The sequence below is a fragment of the Lissotriton helveticus genome, chromosome 6 (genome assembly GCF_964261635.1).
Source record: "Lissotriton helveticus chromosome 6, aLisHel1.1, whole genome shotgun sequence".
Taxonomy (NCBI): Eukaryota; Metazoa; Chordata; class Amphibia; order Caudata; family Salamandridae; genus Lissotriton; species Lissotriton helveticus.
The window spans coordinates 816,351,667-816,370,867 of record NC_136067.1 but is presented as its reverse complement, the minus strand read 5'-3'; the positions used below and the strand labels follow the sequence as shown (position 1 = coordinate 816,370,867).

Here is a 19,201-nt window from a genome sequence, read left to right as displayed (position 1 = left end):
GTTCGTGACATCATCCGACTGCATTGTCTCGGGCTGAACCCCAACGGGGGCTGTTTGACCTGGAGCGCCAGGACCTCTGGCTCCGATTGTCTCCGTCCTGTCTCCCAGCCGTTGAACCAGGGGAAGGAGCCCCAGGTTCCCTCCAGTTGGTGCTGTCTCCTTCTACCTGGGCCTCCGACGCTGCGTTGTCCAACCACTCCTGGGCCGCCGCCGGTGTGGTGAAGAAGTAGGATTTACCCCCAGACAGAACTTTCAACTTAGCTGGGAAGAACATCATATATTTGAGTCCTCGCTCACGGAGTGCCGCCTTGACCCCTTGGAATGAGCGTCGTTCCTGTTGGACTTGCAGAGTGAAGTCAGGGAAGAATCGGATAGTTGCCCCTTCGTAGTGCAAGTCTCCTTGTTGTCTGGTGACTTGGAGGATCGCGTCGCGGTCTCTATAGTTAAGCACTTTGGCAATAATTGTTCTCGGCAAGGCCCCTGGTTTGGGTTTGGGGATCTGGGCTCGGTGGGCCCGTTCAATGGTGAAGATGTTTGACAGTCTCTTGGGATTTAGGTGTCGCAGGATAAGGTCCTCTAGAAACAACTCCATGCTGTCCCCTTCCAATCCCTCCGGCACACCTACCACGCGGATGTTACTTCTTCGAGCCCTCCCTTCCTGATCCTCAAGCTTCAGCGCCATTTTCTGGTGTTGATGGATGAGCTCGTTCACCCTGTCCTCCAGGCGTTTTTCAGAGGCCTGTAGCTTCGTTATGGCCCATCCATTAGTCTTGGACCTCTCAGTGGTTTTCCCTAGGTCTTCGCGTAATAAGCTCACCTCAATAGAGATCTTGTCAATCTTAGTCTCGAGGTTGGCTCCCAATGTCTGGATGGCGGCCATGATGGAGGTCAGGGACGGTTCCGCCTGCTCCTTACCGTCCTTTGCCGCCACGGCAGGCTGCTGCTGCGTACGAGTCACTGCATATTGGTCCATCTTATTAGTTTGGGTCCCTGTTCCTCCTTTGGGGGGCCGCATGGTGAAGCCAAGCACTTCAAGGATGGGCTGATGTGTCTGTCGTCTGCGACAGCGGCTGTGTGCGTGTCCGAGTCAGCTAAGGATGCGGTCCGGGGGCGGCCAGGAACCACCGGATCCAAGCACCACTACGGGACACCGGTCCTGGTCGTGATCCGCTCTTCGCACCGGTCAGGAGGGAAGGCCTTGGCGACGGCCAGTGTCTCTCGGCGCTTCAGTCCCCAGTTACTAAGAGGCCCCGCGGGGCAGAGTGCGGCACCACACTCCCGATTGTAATAGCCAGCAGGGCGCCTCTTATTTGGGACAACAGCTGCGTGAACCTGACAGCCCACGGTGCGGCCTCGCGCGGCCTGCCCTCAGTGGTCGCCCCGCAAAGCCAGAGTCGGGTCTTATACTTCCCTCGGGCCTCAGGGAAACCGCAGGTGGCCATATGAGCACAGTTTGCTGCACACTCACCCCGTGGGCTCCCCCGCGCAGTCACTTCTGTACACCGGTCTTGCACGCTATCAGTACCACAGACCCAGGCCTCGATTCAGATGGCCGGCGGCGCCCGTGCTGCACGCCCAGGAGAGGCCGCCACTTAGTTGCTGACTCGTGCGCCCGTCTCGTCGCGCTTGTGTGGGTAACGCCCGGCACTGACTAGATCAGGGGCGCCACTCTATCCTCCCAGCGCCTCACCACCCCTGCGTCGTCTTGGGACCAGATGCTGGTATATTCGGTCCGCACCCCCGCTTCTGGGTCCTCACCTTTCACACCATGTATGCGCGGGTTGCACCAGGACCGCGCCGCTGGCGGTAGTAGGCCCTCCGGAGTAGTGTCTTCACAGGTTCATTAAGGCCCGTGCAGCTCGTGAGGTGGGTCCGTGTGTGTTCACTTTGTTGCCGGGCAGCTATTATCTCTGTGGGGCCTCACCATCCGGCCACCCCTGTGTCTACTCCGCACGTATGTCCTTGCACCCTGCAGGGGTGCCCCCGCTCCTTCCCGGGCCACAACGGGGCTCCGCCTATCTCCCCAGCAGCTCCGGCGGCGCCCCAGGCCGTCCACCAGCCCCACCACACCTCCGGGCTCAATCGTGACCCAGCTGGCTCGGAAGGCGCCTCACCGACACTAGCTGATGTCCTCCAGAGCTCCGGTGCACTCACTCGGCCCCGCAGCCGCCTCCGACTGCAGGAGTCCTCCCCGCCGCGCCGACCTCAGGTTTTCCGCTCCTAATTTAGTCCCCGGCTTCGGCCGTTACTTTAGGCCACGCCGTTCAGAGCGGCGGATCTCGGCGTTGGCAGGGCGTTCCGCGCCACAAGCAGATTCTCCGTACAGCGGGGACGGTCCGGTGTCAAGTGTAGCACTTTTACGCCGTTTTCTGGCAGGATAAATGTCCGGATTTACTGGGGAGAGTTGCCGGACCACGGAGCACTCCTAAGATGCGGCCATCTTAGCTGGACGTTGGCCACTCCTGAATATAAAGAATTTACATGCTAACTTTTGTAAATGGAAAATTAGTGAAGTGTTTTCCCTTAATTGCACGGAGACATATTTAGTGAAAGTAACTAAGCATAATCTTGTGACTTTAAATATTTTGTTTTATTTGTATTTGATTTTGCACAAAAGGAAATTATAAAACTTAGCTGTATTTCCGAAATTCTGAAGGAGATGCTGTGTATTCTAATGTTAATTTCTTTCCTCCACTTGCGCACCATGACTGCTCTTTTGAATTTTGATTTCCATGTACTAGTTCATCTGCTGCCATGTCTCCAGCACCTTCTTTTATCCTAGGCTTTCTTATTTGGTGTGAAAGAGACAACAGTAATGCCTTCAGAGCAAATTGAAATGTTATTGAAAATTGTAGGTATTCATAACATAGTCCTCCTCAACAAAAACTAACTAATCTATTGTGTTGCCTGTAAATCACCGTTTCTGGTATACCCTAGTGTGAAGGAGCGAGGCAGCAAAATGAGTGAACATCAATGGAGAAGGAAATTCTATGCTACTTATGTACAAAAATCAAAAACAAATTTTATAAACGAACAGTGGTTAAATGGTGGCATAGAGAATTGATAGTGTGGTGCTCTAGTGAAAGAAGTGCAGAGAGCAGATGCAAATGCACTAAAATCACCAAAACTAGATAGTTTGGGTAGCAAATACGATTGAAGAACTAAGGTAATAACAATTGGTTTTGCCTGATTGTCAAGAAGTCTTGTAAATAATTCAAAGCTGCTTAATACTGTTGATATTCATTCCAAACCCCAAAAAGAACCATTAGGAGGAAGGTTCTCACCAGGGAAGAAGGTAATCCAAGAATGAGTAGCAACTACTGAAAGCCATACCCAAGAAAGAATAACTCTGAACATAAAGGAAAATCCGGCGAGCACATATACCATAGAAACTGATTAACCTGCACTTTCTAGCTGGGGTGGCAGGAGAGGAAGGGACAGAAGGCAAGGGCATGGATGTCATCAGAGTCAGTACCTTTCTAGCAACAGACAAGTCATCAACAGCCTTAACAGAGCGTAACGTTTCATGCTCACTCAAAAGAAGCCCAAAATCACCATCAAACCGATTGATAAAGGGGTCACATTGTCATAAAAACACTATTGGCTATCAGAAAGTGATGATCAAATAACTATGAGCAGTTGAGCACTACGTCACATTTTCATCTGACCCGACACAAGAGATACAATTACTCATTCTCAACATTACAAACATTGCCTTACATATGGGCTTCCAGAGCAACCATGAAATACATTTATTGGTAAAACCCACCCTACAGCAAGGGCCACATCAGTGATTACAGTTTCCACCACTACTGTGATAAAAGGGGAACCACAGCTTTGAATATAACTGTGACCACAAAAAGAACTAAAATATTCCCCGATATGTACCCACAACAAAAGACCATATCTGCCACTATGGCGTGAACAACAGCAGCTGCAACATCTTTAACCCCTTCCACGCTCATGACGAGCTCAGCTCGTCATGAGGTACGCCTCTTGTACACTCATGACGAGCTGAGCTCGTCATGTAACGCGGGTTTTAAAAAAACTCAGCGCGCCGCGGTAAATCCTACCGTGGCTAAGGTGTTAAGGACAGTAACAGTCACCCTTGGCAAAAACATCTGCAGATACATCAGGGGCCACAGCAGCAACCACACCTAATACCCCAGCAAAGACTACAAAGCAAACATATCTGCCATCATGATGGGGAAAACAGCAGCAACCACAGCTGTGACAACACAAAAAGATGGCTGAGACGAACGAAGCAACAAAAGCTTTCACCACAGCGGCAACAAAAGCTTCAAACAACACTGGTGCAACAAGAGGGAAACAGCAGAGGCCACAGCAAAGACTACAATTGCCAACAACAACATTCGCAAGAGCTGCATAAAGCAGAGATAACAGCAGTGACCACAGCAATAATCAGATAATGTTCAATACATTATGTAATCTAAATTTTTCATACACGCTGGAACACGGTCTAAAAAGTAAGCGAAATGAAACACACAGGAGATACCGATTAATTTGTTCATATGAAATATTTACTACTTTAGTGTATGGCTGTCATATATATGAATCAATCAACAGATAACAAAGATAATGTGACTTTTTTGAGTCAAAGTGACATAAGGTAAAAAGTGATGTCCAAATAAATATAGAAGACATACAGTTTACAAACGTGTATAAAACAATGTGGGTCTGTCCTATTTGATTATCTCACATGTTCTAACCGCACCCTTCATTTCCTTTTTCTTGATATTGGGTTGAGGAGACAATGGACATGAACTAAACCAGAAGCGTAGATGTTTTGACCCAAGAGTATGCGCAAATCAACAAGCGTCATGGCAGGTCTTCCTCAGGACTGAAAACAGGAGTGTAGACAGCCAATCCCACATTTAATCAAGCTTCCTGCAGGGTAAGTATGAGTAAGAGCTGGAACTACGTCAAACAGCTAAGGATGCTCTAAATCAATCACAGGCGAAATGAAATGTATGGAATCCTTAAAGGGTCAGTCCACTGATTCAGTGGCTCGGTCTTGCTGATGAAAAATGGCATTCACTGCCACGCAGTAAAGTAAAGATCTCTACTGGATGGTGGAAATTTCTGTAAAAATCTTTCTTTAATACACACATACTTGTGACTTCGAATGAACACTGGATCCATGAGTCAATGGACTGACCCTTTAAGGTTTCCATACATTTCATTTCACCTGTGATTGATTTAGAGCATGGGTGTCTCACATCATTTACATCTGAATAGGCTGTGTCCTGCTCTCACACAAACCACTGATTCCCCCCCCCTCCTGATGTTAGTCTGGCAGGCAGGACTGGTTGAAAGGGATCCTTGTACACAGAGAGTGAGTTCTTTTGATGTCACCCCCTATATCAAGCATACATTTGGGTATAAGTACTGAGTATCAGACCCCCTGAAATAAGACACTTCTGGATCTTTAATTGAACCTCAGTCAGAAGGACTACATAAAGGACTCAACAGGGCTGCTTTTCTGGAAGGACTGCTTTTCTGCTTGTTTCCTTGCTTCCTGCTGCTCCCTTACTCTGCTGGAATGAGAGCTGGACTCTGCCCTTCCTCCAAGTGATCTCCAAGGGTGTCATGGCTTTCCTCCTGTTTTCTGTCTCAGGGACACAAAAGACTTCCTACAATTCTGCTGGTGCTTCTGGACTCTGCCTTCTATAAATCCTACCCTTGCCTGAGGTGCCTCCTCCAATCTCTGGGAGAAGTGGGTTCTGCAGCTGTTTGTATCACCTACAGCTCCTGGGCCCCTGAATTTAAGCTTTTAGGGCCAGATGTAGGTAGCCAAATACCGGTCGGTAACGGCCGAATTCGGCCGTTACCGACCGGTATTTGGCTTTTGAGATGTAGGGGGCAGGAAACAGGCCATTTCGGTAATTTTACCGATTCGGTAAATATACCGGTCGGTAGATTTACCGACCGGTATTTTTACAGAATCGGTAAAATTGAGATGTAGGTGGGACTCTTCTGAGTCCCACAAGCCCTACAAAATCGGTATTTTACCATCAAATTCAATTTGATGGTAAAATACCGATTCAGGTGTGCATGCACATGTGTGCATGCACACCTGTGCCATATGACAGGCAGACCTGCCCTTAGGGCAGGTATGCCTGCCACATGGCCCCCGAACCTTTTTTGGGGGTGCTAGAGGGTGTCAAAGTGACACCCCCTGCACCCTTGTCAAAATCGGTATTTACCGATTCGGTAAATACCGACCGGTAATGCCCCATTCATTCCTATGGGCTTCAAAGCCCATAGGAATGAATGGGGCATTACCGGTCGGTATTTACCGAATCGGTAAATACCGACTTTTAAAGATTCGGTAAATCCACATCTGGATTTACCTACATCTCGGTACTTCTATTTTACCGATTCATAAATACCGAATCGGTAAAATTCGGTATTTATGAGTCGGTAAAATAGAATTACCTACATCTGGCCCTTAGTCTCTTAGCAACCGCAAACATGTCCATTGACAATGGGACTGCGTCGCTCGCTCGAAGGATCACATGAGCCACCGCAACATCGTCTCCTTGCTCAGTAAGCATCCCCGCCCATGAATGGGAGGCGCTGTCTGCCCTCCACAATGCTCGGCCGACTCTACCCACCCACAGGACCATCACTAGTGATGCTGTACTTGCTCCCAGCGATCGCCTCCCCCCGCGGACGGGGCTCTTTGCTCAGCTTGAGACGGTAAACCTTCAGCGGTATCTGTTGGGAACTGTATCTGACCTGCGCTCCATTACAGTTGACCTGAACTTTGGATTTGCCTAAGTCCAGCAAGACCTAAAGCAACCTTTTAACATCATTGACTTGTAAGAGCTGTTTTTGGTTAAATTCTTTAAAAAATCATAACCCCAGCTCGACTTATTGGATTTTTGTTGTTTTAGTCTTGTTTTATTCATAAAAATATCATCTATATTTTTTAATCTGTATGGAGTCTTTTTGTGGTGTATTCATTTTGTTACTGTGTGTGTAACAACAGCAAACAAGAGAGTTGCCATCATGGCAAGAAGAATAGCAGCAGCAACAACTCAAACTACAGTAGGAATAACAGCAACAATAGCAGCTGTCAGAACAGCAGAAACCACAGCACGCTGCTACTGAAACTTCCCTCATAGTCATTACAACAGCAGAAGTAGTAGCTATCATAATAGACTCCACATCAACTGCAAGCATAGCAGTGACCACAGCTACTACAACCCACCCACCTTAGTCATGATATATGCCACCATGTAAAGGATGTGAACAGCCCATCTATGTCACCACAGGAGATACTACAAAATGATGCAACTTCGACGGGAACAATGGCAGGGACAATAGTTTCTACAAATCTCACATGTTAATAATTTATACTGTTTCTAAAAGTTTTTGTGGCAAATAGTAAAGCAAACATTCTATATTATGTATTTAATTTGTTATATGTATGCATTTTATTTTAAATGGTATCCAGTGTTTCTACAAATCCATCGCTACTCATTGTTTCAAATTGTGTTAATGCAGTAAATTCCGGTTGCAGAATTTCAGCCAACACATGATTTGCCATATATGAAGCGGATGGTCACAGGAGCTCCCGTTATGCTCTGTGACTGAAGGTAGGCGGGGCAGAACGGCTGGCGGGCTCATTTGGTTTGTAGAGGAGACGGTGGCAGCTGTGGCTCATAAATCCTGAGCATTTTCGGGCATTCAGAGGTCAGGATGGGCGCCGCAGGACACCCGTAAAAACACAACTTGTGAGCCCCCCCCCAAACGTCTCTCCTGAAGGGACTTCTCTCCAGTGGTGGGTAGTCAATGCTGGGTATTGGAGGCTGAGGATGCGGTGAGGACACCTTGGGAGGAGACACAGTAAGTGTCTACACCATGAGCTAACCGGCAGGAAGGAGCCTCTACTGGAGAGTCATTTACCATGCTGGCAGTGACTTGTGGCGGCTGTGAATGCTTTCCTCTGGGATGATCTTAGAGGAAGAATATGATGCAGCTCCTGGGCCTTTATCTCATTGAAGCAGCAGCCATCTAAAGAGGTGAGACAAGGAGCAATCTGCACTGGTTGACAAGGGCTTCTTGTGAGACTATTGATACATGAACTGAATTACAGAATTACAGAATAGGTTAAGGGTCCATGCCTTAGTCTATTTTGCTATAATTTCTAAAAACAGTGACACATTCATATTAAGGCTTCAATAACACTCACGTGGGGTCTGTATGAACTGAGAAAGGAAGGAGAATTAAGGCTTCTCGCCAGAGATAGATGGGTGGGGGATAGGGTGTGGAAATGGCCTAACTAGGTGGGGTATGTCTTGTGCCTTTCTTATAAACCTTCCTAGACCTGGTTCATACATAAGAAAACAGGAATAAGATTGCAGGAATAATTAATATGAAAAGAATTTCCTGAGATCCTATTGTCAAAACTTGTCTTTTGACAAACTCGGCAAAGGGCACGAGAACACATCGTAATAGTAAGTGTTCACCTCTTCAACCTCTTAAAAACGTCGAGTTCAGGATGTTTAGCGGAAGCTCACGAAAAGATTCATCCATTAAGCCCGTAGGTCTATCAAGCCTGGGAGATGCAGGTATTCAACTGAAGTTCGCTATTTAGCAAGGTATTAAGGCTCTCCCGGGATACGAAGATCAATTAGCGATGTGACCCTCATTAACAGTGAAGCCGTCAGGAGATCTTAATAATACCGATAAGCCTCTCCTTAGTCCAGCTAACCCAGCCTCTCACTTATGTCAAGATAAACCTTCACTGGCAACACCTGTGTTATCAACAACGGAGGGACTCCTAGCGGAGAAACAGTATATAGCCTGCTCGCTCTCTTTGGGTTTAAATGTGGAGGCACTGACACGGAACAATCTAAAAAACTTCATTTTATCTAAACCAAATGCAAGCCCCGCGTCAAAAGGTGTGGGGAGTGCCATGCCCTCTGACACATCCCTATTTACCACAGCAATCGAAGCTGCAACTGCAACATCATACAAGACTTTGTCTCAGGATCTAATCACTCAGCAATCAGTCTCAAAGACACTAAACTCAAGGAATTTGACTCCTACAGAAGATTCTACACAAACTCTTCTTTACCGGATTTTAACAGAGTTAAGAAATATGAAACTCTCCCAAGATGAAGCGCAGAAAAGGACGAAATCGCAACTGAGCTCTATACAATCTGATGTTCAGCAGCTTTCATCTCAAGTCTCTGAAGATAAACAACGCATATCTGATCTTGAAGATATCACCCCCGACAAGCGGATAAAGTAATTAAATTACAAACTGAGCTAGCAAATCTTCAACTTAAGATAGATGATGCGAAAAATCACGCTTGAAGATGTAACTTACGGATTACAGGGATTCCGGAAGGCTATGAGAAGGGGAAAACAATGGACAAAGTTATCACGGACCTGGATACCATGTATGTTTTCCCAGAAGCTACTGTCCAGAGGACGGATCTCACAATCTTACGTGTGCATCTCGCGCCAGCAGTTCAATACCCAAATGCCAAATATCCGAGAATGATTATCATGAACTTTGGGGATTTTAGAATAAAGGAACAAATCCTAGCATGCGCAATCCGAGATAAAGGGTATCAGACAAGCTACTATTTCTTATTTAACATCTTCTCAGATATGTCTGCCGTCTCTGCCAATCGTAGAAAGGAATTTAGAGGCAACAAGTAGAGTCGCCTGCGGGAATAGTTCAACAATCTAAACTGAAGGTCCTTCCTAAGGGGAGAGTTCATATATTTCAATCAGCTGTAGAAGCGCAAGAGTTTCTTCAGTTTCTGCAACTTTCGGGGGTAGGAGAGACAAATAAACTATAGTTTGATAAAAGCACAGCTAAGTTGTGTGGAAACTAGGTTATGTTCTCTCCTCTTCTCCCTCTTGCTGTCTCGTCTTTCCTTTTTTTCTTAAATTGCCAGCCACTGGCTCACCACTATGGGTGTAACCCTTTACTATCCAAGAGCCAGGGTACTATAAACAGTATGGGTGCCATGTCACAGCATCCCAATGTAGGAAGGAGGACGGGGTTACATGGGGTGGGAGGGAGGGTGCCAGGGCCACTTGAGGGGAGGGTGGGACCACTGAGGGAGCCCCAGATGAGGGATTGGAGCCCAGGACCATGGATCCCCCGATATTGAGGGGATACATTGGTGTGGGGAGGAAGGGCTCACGGAGGGTAGGTGGGGGCAAGTGGGGATGGGATCATGGGCTCTGGAGGGGTGAAAAAACTAAATTTAGCAGATTTTTGCTAGAGACGCAAGGGATCGAGATAATTATTTTCTTACTCTTAAACTTAAATGACAGATAGACCACTAAAGATTATTTCCTGTAACGTAAATGGTTTTAATACAGGCTGAAGCGGCGCTCAATGCCGGCTTGGTTCAGAGTCTTTTCAAGGCAATATCATTTTTCTACAGGAGACTCATTATAAAGATTTGGGCTAAGGGATAAAGCCCCTGCCTTTATCCAACATGAATCTTATGCTTCCTTGAGTGCGGCCATTAGGGGAGTACCCATACTAGTGAGTAAATAGGTACAGGGGGATGTAATAACAGCACTAGATGGCTTTAGCTACAGATGAAGATCTGTAACCTATGATTCAATTTTATTAGTTTATATGGCCCTATCGAAGACTCATCAGAGACGCTCCAGTCGCTATATGATTTTGCCACGGCCCAAACAGGATGTATGGTTATTGGGAAGGGACTTTAACTTGCTAATGGATCCTACTATTGATTCTTCACAACCTCAGAAACTGCAGATAAAACCTAAATCCATCAGGAATTGCCAGGATTTGATAAGGGACTTTAGGCTGGTTGATTGTTGGAGAGTTGAATTTCCCGGTGAGAAGAAGTTCACTTGTCATTCTAAGAGATATCATTCATCATCGCAAACAGATTTTTTTCTCATTTCACATGCGATTTTAAGTACTAAATCGGAGATTATTGAAAATCCTTTCTCCGACAATACGCTAATTTCGGTCCAATTCCAAATTCAAACTCAAGCCTGAATCGAGTTTTATGTGGTCATTGGACAAGTCTCTCCTAGTGGGTGAGAAATGGGTGGCCTCTATGCGCTCGATGCTAGAGGAGTTTTTGAAACGCAATATGGATACAGATCCAATTTCTGAGTTTGGGGTGCTCTCAAGGCATTTTCTGGACGGGATGTAATTTCTTATAAAGCGTACAAAAGGAGAAAAGAGAATGAAGAAAGGTCTCAGTTAGAAAAACAATTGTTTATATTCATGGCTAAATATTTAGCAATAACTTCCAGGGAAAATAAAATTAAGCTTAATCAAACAAAATATAATCTACAAGACTTTTATGTCTCTAAGGAAATTCTAGCGCATGACACTGTATTGAAAAAAAGGTATGAAGACAATGAACATATATGTAGATATATTGCTTGGTCAGCAAAACGCAGGGCATGTAAGAGCTCTATTAAAAAGATAAAAGACCCAGTAAATGGGAGATCTACATGTCATCCCCAGGAAATTTCTGCTATCTTTTTGAAAATATTACAGGGAGCTTTACTCTTATCTTCATAATACCTCAACAGAGGAAGCGACTAAGAGGCTTAATGGAAGTAATTGCCCCTCAATATCTCAGGCGCAAAAAGATAGCCTACTAATGGAGATTACAGCAGAAGAAATTAATCATTGTGTGATATCTTCACCCTCTGCTAAAGCATGCAGGTGTGATAGGATTCCAATTGAGTTTTATAAGCTTTTTCTACCTCAGCTTAGCTCTTTTTTGAGATTATTATTTAATGAAATTCTGAATGGCGAAACGATCCCAGTCTCTTTTATGCAAGCTGTAGTAGTCAGCTTTGTTAAAAAAGGTAAATCAGAGGATGAGGTCAATTCATATCGCCCTATAAGTTTCCTTAATAATGACTACAAGATCTTTTCAAAGATCCTTGCAAATCGATTATCTCAGGTGACTATCTCTCTTGTATATAGGGACCAGAATGGGTGTATCCCAGGTAGACTTGTAGCTACTAATACTACTTATGTCAATCAATTGATTATTTTAACACTAATAAATCAAAAGCAGTCATTATTATGTTGAACGCAGAGAAAGCATTTAACAGAGTTCAGTGGAATGTACTATTTGCTATTTTAAATAAATTTGCGGTTGCAGCTGAATTTTGTCAAGCAGTGAGAAATCTTTACTTAGGCACTCTGGCGTCCATAATAATAAATGGGAACTAGGTCAATAATATCTCTATCAGTCGGGGGATGCAGCAGGGCTGCCCCCTTTCTCCAAAACGTTTCTCCTTATTTTTTGAACCACTAGCCTGTGCCATAAGGCAGGATTGTTCCATCTTACCCCCTGTACCTGGCTCAGCTAAACTTGAGCTGTTTGCTGACGACATGGCTTTGTATTTGGCAGCCAAAGAAGATAACATCCTGTGCACTCTAGCCAAAATAAGTGAACTTACAGCTATTGGGGGATACAAAATAAACCATGCAAAGTCAGAGGCCCTGTTTTTTAATTGCTCCCCAGCTGTTTTACCTTTCTCAATGCAAGGACAACGCCCAACGTCTCAATCTACGAGATATCTGGGAATATTTGTCACGTCCCATCTGGAAGATTTGTTTTCGCTTATTTTTATTCCTACTTTTAATAAGATACGTAATTTGCTAGCTCAATGGACGGACCTTCCCCTAACAATTATGGGTTGAGTGGCACTCATTAAAATGAATATGCAACCCCTTTTATTTATTTTTATTCTCTAACTTAATGGTTAAGGTTTCTCAGTCCTTCTTTGAGCAAATGAACTCTGAAATAAGATGTTTTATATGGTAAGGTAAAAATCCAAGAAGGAAATTAGAAACTTTACAACTAGATGTCGAAGATGGGGGTCTTGCTTTACCTAATTTTCAATTATATTACCAAGCCTCACTAATTAATTGGTTAAATTACAGCTACTCAGAAGAGATGTCTCCCGCTAATAGTTTTTCGGCTTTAATGCTAGGGGAAATAGAGATCGCTCTCGCTCCCTTCCTGCGAATCCCTAAGCTTCAGAGGAAATCACAGTACAAAATTCCCAGGATCATAGCCTCTCAATTCCAAAAGGTCTGGGAGACATTCGATATCCCTTGGTTACACCCGCAGTTGAGATTAGTTAAATGTCTCTCCTTGAGTCTTTTCACGTCTATTAATACTTGTCAACTTTCGGAAACACCTGGGTTTTTTAAACATCAGGATTGTTTTTTAAATGATAAATTGAGAACCTGGTAGGAAATTAGGGAGCAAAATAGCATTATTAAGATGTCTCTTTTTTTAGCTATTACCAGATAAATAAATTTTGTTCGGGATTAAGAAACTTGGATAGCTGTAAAGGCTTACTTCTAAGCAAAGCTCATTTTATACTTAAAGTTAGAAGAAATGGGAATTGGTATAAACAGCTTAGAATTACTACGAATGAAAGAATGGTACTAAACCACCTAGAAAAAAATCTCTGAGTCAATTGGCTGTCGTCTCAATTCTCAACAATGGCAAAGTTTCAATAAAATGAGTTGTAAAGCGGTAAGAGCAGCTAATTTAAGGAGGATGGCTTTTTCAGTAAATGGCTGATTTATTTCACTCCAGCCAAACTCCATAAAATGTATCCCGCAGTCGATCTTCTATGCTTTAGATGTCAACAGGCAATAGGAGATTGGCTACATGTGGGGTTTACATGTACCCAGGTTAGGAACTTTTGAGGAAAAAAAAATTCAGAAGGAGGAAGAACACTGGCAGTCGATCTTCCTCCCGAGCTTCCTCCCGAGGCCTCTACAGCTCTCTTAGGTTTAGTTGAATCTCGAAACGCTTTTACTCTACCTCAACGTCAATTTATTTGTATTTTTACCTTCGTTGCAAGATCATTAATTTATGCAGTAATACCAACAATCTCCCAATGGTTAAATAATAATGCACAGAATTTGTAAGCGGGAACCTGTATACGCAAGAAGGGTGGGCTCTGTAATTAGATTGAATAGAATATGGAATGGAATAATCTCTTTTTTTACGTAGGTCAGGACGCCAATAAGGAATTTTTATGTACATTTCTGAACAAGTGATAAAAAAAAATGTATGCTACATTGAAAATAAAATTCAAAAAAGTGATTTGCCATATATAGGCCAATAAGTCTAGCGTTTTTTAAAGCTAGTACAAAATCTAGTTGAATCTTGAGTGCACACAAGCTCATAGGTGAGGGGAAATTCCTTTAACAAGCCGTTAGTCAAAGGCATAAGTGAATAGCTCAAAAATATGGCTCCATATGTAAATATGTTTCTTTTACCGGTAATATCCCGACAGGAACTGAGAGCAAAGGGCTGGTAAGCATCCCAGATGGACTGTATCCGAAAGGTGGAGCACTCTGCACAGTTAAGAAACAGTGGCCAAAGTTTGCCTATTTCTGTTTCTGAGCTGTTCTGTCAGAAAATAAAGCACTTTTTATTTTATGTCTTGTGGGGTTTATGTATGGGATTTTAGTACAGGGGAGTGCAGCTAGGCACCTTGCTGTGCTTCCCCAAGCCAAAGAGAAAAGGCAGGAATGCACTATATATAAGCAATAAAGTACATTCCTGCCCTTTCTCCCTGCCCTTGCACAATTTCAGCGGCCTACTGCCAACATAGTCACCCTTGCACCATGGTGCAATGGTGCCTCTCTTGCATGCAGGATTCTTTTAGTGCTGGAAGGGGTACCTTCCTGCACAAACCTAAGAGGTGTTTTCCTCTTTCTATGTGTGCTGCAGAAAGTAGGACACATAGAATGAGTAAATGACAAGGAGAAATAAACATATTTCTCCTTGTTACGTCTCACCTAGGAGACATACAGATTTGGCGCTTTCCCAAGTTTACATGAATTTGTAAATCTGGGGCAACGTCAACTTCCATGGGTGTTGCTTGGGAAAATCCACTGCAACAGCCATGGAACGCCTCCTGGGTGCAGAGTAAGGCAAAGCGGTTTGCGCTGCGTCCCCTTACTCATGATTTAATATGATGCAACTAAAAGCCATGCAGGGTGTTTTTGAATTGCTTCATATATTAAAATGAGAGCCCTGTGTATGCATGTAACACTTTACGTGCTACAAAAGTGACACAGGGCTCTCATAAAGAAGCCCCTGTGGGTGCAGAAAACAGGCACTCGCCCCTTCAGTGAAATTTATCATGACAGGGCCCCAAGTTAGACTTCCACAACCAATAAGAGAAGCACTGTGCACCAAAAACATTAAATAGGACATATGCCACATACTCATTACACTAATATCAAAAAGGGGAAAAAGCAAAGTATTGGTTTTAAATAAACTCAACTGACAGGTATGGTAGTTTTGCCACGCCCCTTACCGTATTATTGTTACCAGAATGAGGATATTGCCGATCAATCCTGTTGAACAGATTATTCCAATCAGGGATGGGACAATGATGGTTTCAGCCGCGTTTATCACTTCGAAATCGTGGCCCATGCTGCAGGACTTGTTAAATAAATCATACGTGCAGTTTCGATGAAATACCTGTATGTCAGTCATCGTCATGGGCGTTTTTCTCTTTTATGCTGTAACGCAAAAACACAGGAACATCCATTATTTATTTCTTCAGATGGAGTGCAGTTATCATCAATCTTCTGCAGAAGCGTAATGGCACACATGCCTCCGCAATGAAGTTCAATGTGTTTACAAATGCGGAGGGAAGCACAGGAGATGCATGATTTAAAAAGTCTAACATAATGTTAAGACTATCAGCCTCTCTTCATATACAATAGAAATCACCAGGATCTAGAATGGCAACGTGGTGCATTAAAAATAAGACTTTAGGACCGTTTTATGAATGTGCGTGCTTGCACAGGGCACAGATGTCTGCTGAAGTCGCATTCACATCTCAGGGCCTCATTTATGAAATCTGTTGCATCGCTGCGATAAAACAGTGATGCAACAGTTTTCACTGCGCCCTCCTTGTGAGACGATGGATGTGCCCTATTTAATGTACGGTGCTCCATGTCACGAGGAATGACAGATACGTCAGGAGTCCTGACATATCTGTTGGTGCAAAATTCACACATTGCTGGAGTTATGTTGCAAGCATGATGCAACTCCAGCAATGCATGGGATAGGCCTGTGCCTATGGCACTGTGTGACCTTACGCCTGCCATGAGGCTGCATAAGGATTTGATGCAGTGGCGTCTAAGAAGTGTCGCTGTGAAATCTCATAGATTGCAGTGTGACACTTATATGGCCCTTTATTACATTGGAACGCCCTCCCAGCATACATTATACCTGACGCAGGTATAATGTAGTGCAGGGCTTTACATAGCGAAGCATCTGCCTAGATGCATCACCTTGTAAATATAAAAAGAACTATTGATGGACAGAATGCAAAGCAATGTCATACATTCACCCCAGTACAGAGATCTGGGCACAAATCTATCGTTTTTTTGCTCACCTTGTCATTACAGTTTGGACCCAGCCATATGCAAATCAGTTTTGACCCTGTGCCCATTGGGAACAGTCCAGCCCGAACTACCAGGCCAGGTCCTCCCTAGGATCGGTTTCAGGGTTTCACCCATCTTCAGCCAGGATAGCTTGATTCCAGTGGCATGGAGAGCACGAGACTCACGTCTGAGCATACCCGTCACACTCGGGGTGACAAATGCAAAAAGAATTATTGATGGACAGAATGCAGAGCAATGTCATACATTTACCCCAGTAGAGAGATATGGGCCTAAATCCATTGTTTTTTTGCTCACCATGCCATTCCAGTTTGGACCCAGCCATATGCAAATCAGTCACGACCCTGCGCCCAATGGGAACAGTCCAGCCCGAACTGCCAGGCCAGGTCCTCCCTGGACTGGAAACAAGCATGAGGCACAGGGTCAAGGCTGATTTGCATATAGCCATGTCTGAACTGGGGTGGCTTGGTAAGCAAAATAACTATGGATTAAACCCAGATCTGTGACTGGGGGTGAATGTATTGCCATTGTGCAACATTCCGTCCATCATCTTGTGTGTTTTACCTTGTAAGTATGGGGCAACATGGTGCATTGTTTACGATGCCACTGCATCACAAAAAGTGACGCGATGGTGGTGCAAAAGCACCACAATGCATTCATAAATAAGCCCCTCAGAATGTATCATTTTCCAAGTTTAGATAGTACAACTCCGAAACAGTGGGCAGTTACTACCACTTTGTTACTGGGTTGTATTGTTCGCAGCTCATGCATTAACTCCAAAACTTTTTTAAAAAAAAGGATGTTCTTTAGACTGTGCAATAACATGAAAATAGACCCATACCCGGGCCCTCCGAAATGGGACGACTTCATTATATAGTTCATGTACTTGCATGTTCAGTCCTAGGGCCTTAACAGGATTGTGCACTTGACTTGTGTCGGCTTTTATGTGAATTCATTGGCTTCAATATATTTAGTAAAATAGGAGTTTCTCTGTGTTAGTAGTGCTTTCAGTGGGATTAAAGAAGTGGAAAGTGTCTAAAAGGGTGGGCAAGAGGGGTGGATTCAGCAAAGATGATAACTAGGCATCCTTTACAATAGGTATGGACTATATAATTATAGGCGTGGCCTATAACATGTGAACTAGAATGCTGTGCTTGACCTGTGTTTGGGTTTTTTCTGTTAGTGTAACCAACTACATCTCACTAAGGACACGTATACCTTCAAATGAAAAAAACCTCTTGGATTTACCAATGCTTATTATCTTGGATTATTTTTAATACTTGATAAATTAGGTAACAACTCAATTTCTTCGCTTCACATCATTTTACTCTCACTCTCTAGTTACTATACTAGTTACGCCCTTTTTCTCCACACATTTCATTTGAGGTCTTAAATTTCATCACTCTCATCCCTCTATTGCTTTTTTTCATTTGTCTCTCTTATTGCATGCAGTTTGTCTTGTCTTGCCTTCTCCATCTCCTCTCACCTACACACTCAAACCCTGTGTTTTCTTTTCCTTTCCCACAGTCCATATTTTTATGGATGTGTACCCCCTTGTTAGACCTGGCATCCTTGGTGTGGTTCCCCCTTACCTTTTACCTTCAGACTTCCTGGTTTTGCTGTTACAAGAGGGGGGGTTGAACCCATGCAGTCGTGGGGACCCGGGCGCTATGTGATACATATACAAGAGGGTCCCCGCAAAGAAGGCGTATTGTGAGCTACATACACTAGAAACTAACAACCATAAAGTGAAATACTAAACGGAATATTTGGGTATTGTCATTTATTTATCAACACCGAATAATTGCCAATGGCACAACACATTCATATAAAATTGACAGCCCCAAAGTGGGGAGGAAAAGAAGGGAGGGAGGTGCTCAAGGAAGTGTAAGGTCGAGGAGAATAACCACAGTCCAAAGTAATTACTAATTACAAAATTACAGACAATTCATAACACATCAAATACACAAGCCCTAAATCAAGGCGTACATTAGAACTGATTAAACACAGGACATTCAACGGTCACATACAACATTTGAAAGAATCGGGGGCATGTGCCGGAAGTCCGAGAGAACAGTCGACGTTTCGACCCCTATCTATAGGCTATCTTGAGTCCTTTGTCGGGGTCTTCATCAGGACATCTACAACGGGGGATGGGGGAAGGAAGGAGTGGGGCAATCCTATCTGGAAAATTAAAAAACAAGAATTCGCACTTAGTACATAATAATAGTGAACTTAATCCAACCATCCATTGTGGCATTCAAAAGACTCATTAAATTAATTAATTACCATGGAGTAAAGGCCCAACTGGGCTCTGAACATGGAAGAATAGTACGCCACGCAGGATGTCGTGGTCGATCTCAGCGGTAAAAATTCGCAACTACAGAGGAGGACATTAAATCAGACAGCGGAATGAGGGTAGATTCACAGTACTCAGACCATCAAACATGTGTACTGTCAAGTAACACTGTTTACTTGAATTGAAATGCCAAATTGGGACTTACACATGCTTCAAGAATTAATTGGGACGTATGGTGAGTCAGTCATCTTAAATCAGGTTCAAGGTCGGTACAGCCAAAATACACAGGCTGTAGGTAAACATAATTACAGCAATTCAGAGTGGATAGAGCATATGTGATTCATGGCGCTATAATAAGTTTCCTGTCCTAGCACTGGGAGCCTATGTCAAGTGTGAAAAGCCACTTACATGAGAGACACAGTGGTCAGCACAACGTTGAT

General features: G+C 44.1%; 1 protein-coding gene across 1 annotated transcript in view; it reads right to left on the bottom strand.

Moving 5' to 3' along the window:
• Positions 1 to 15,558, bottom strand: part of MCHR2 (melanin concentrating hormone receptor 2) — a 794,284-nt gene extending 778,726 nt beyond the window's left edge. The window contains exon 1 of the mRNA XM_078646856.1: positions 15,364 to 15,558. Within this exon, the coding sequence (XP_078502982.1) occupies positions 15,364 to 15,551 (188 nt within the window). The 5' untranslated portion in view covers positions 15,552 to 15,558. The remainder of the gene's footprint in view (positions 1 to 15,363) is intronic.
• Between the last annotated feature and the right edge of the window lie 3,643 nt (positions 15,559 to 19,201).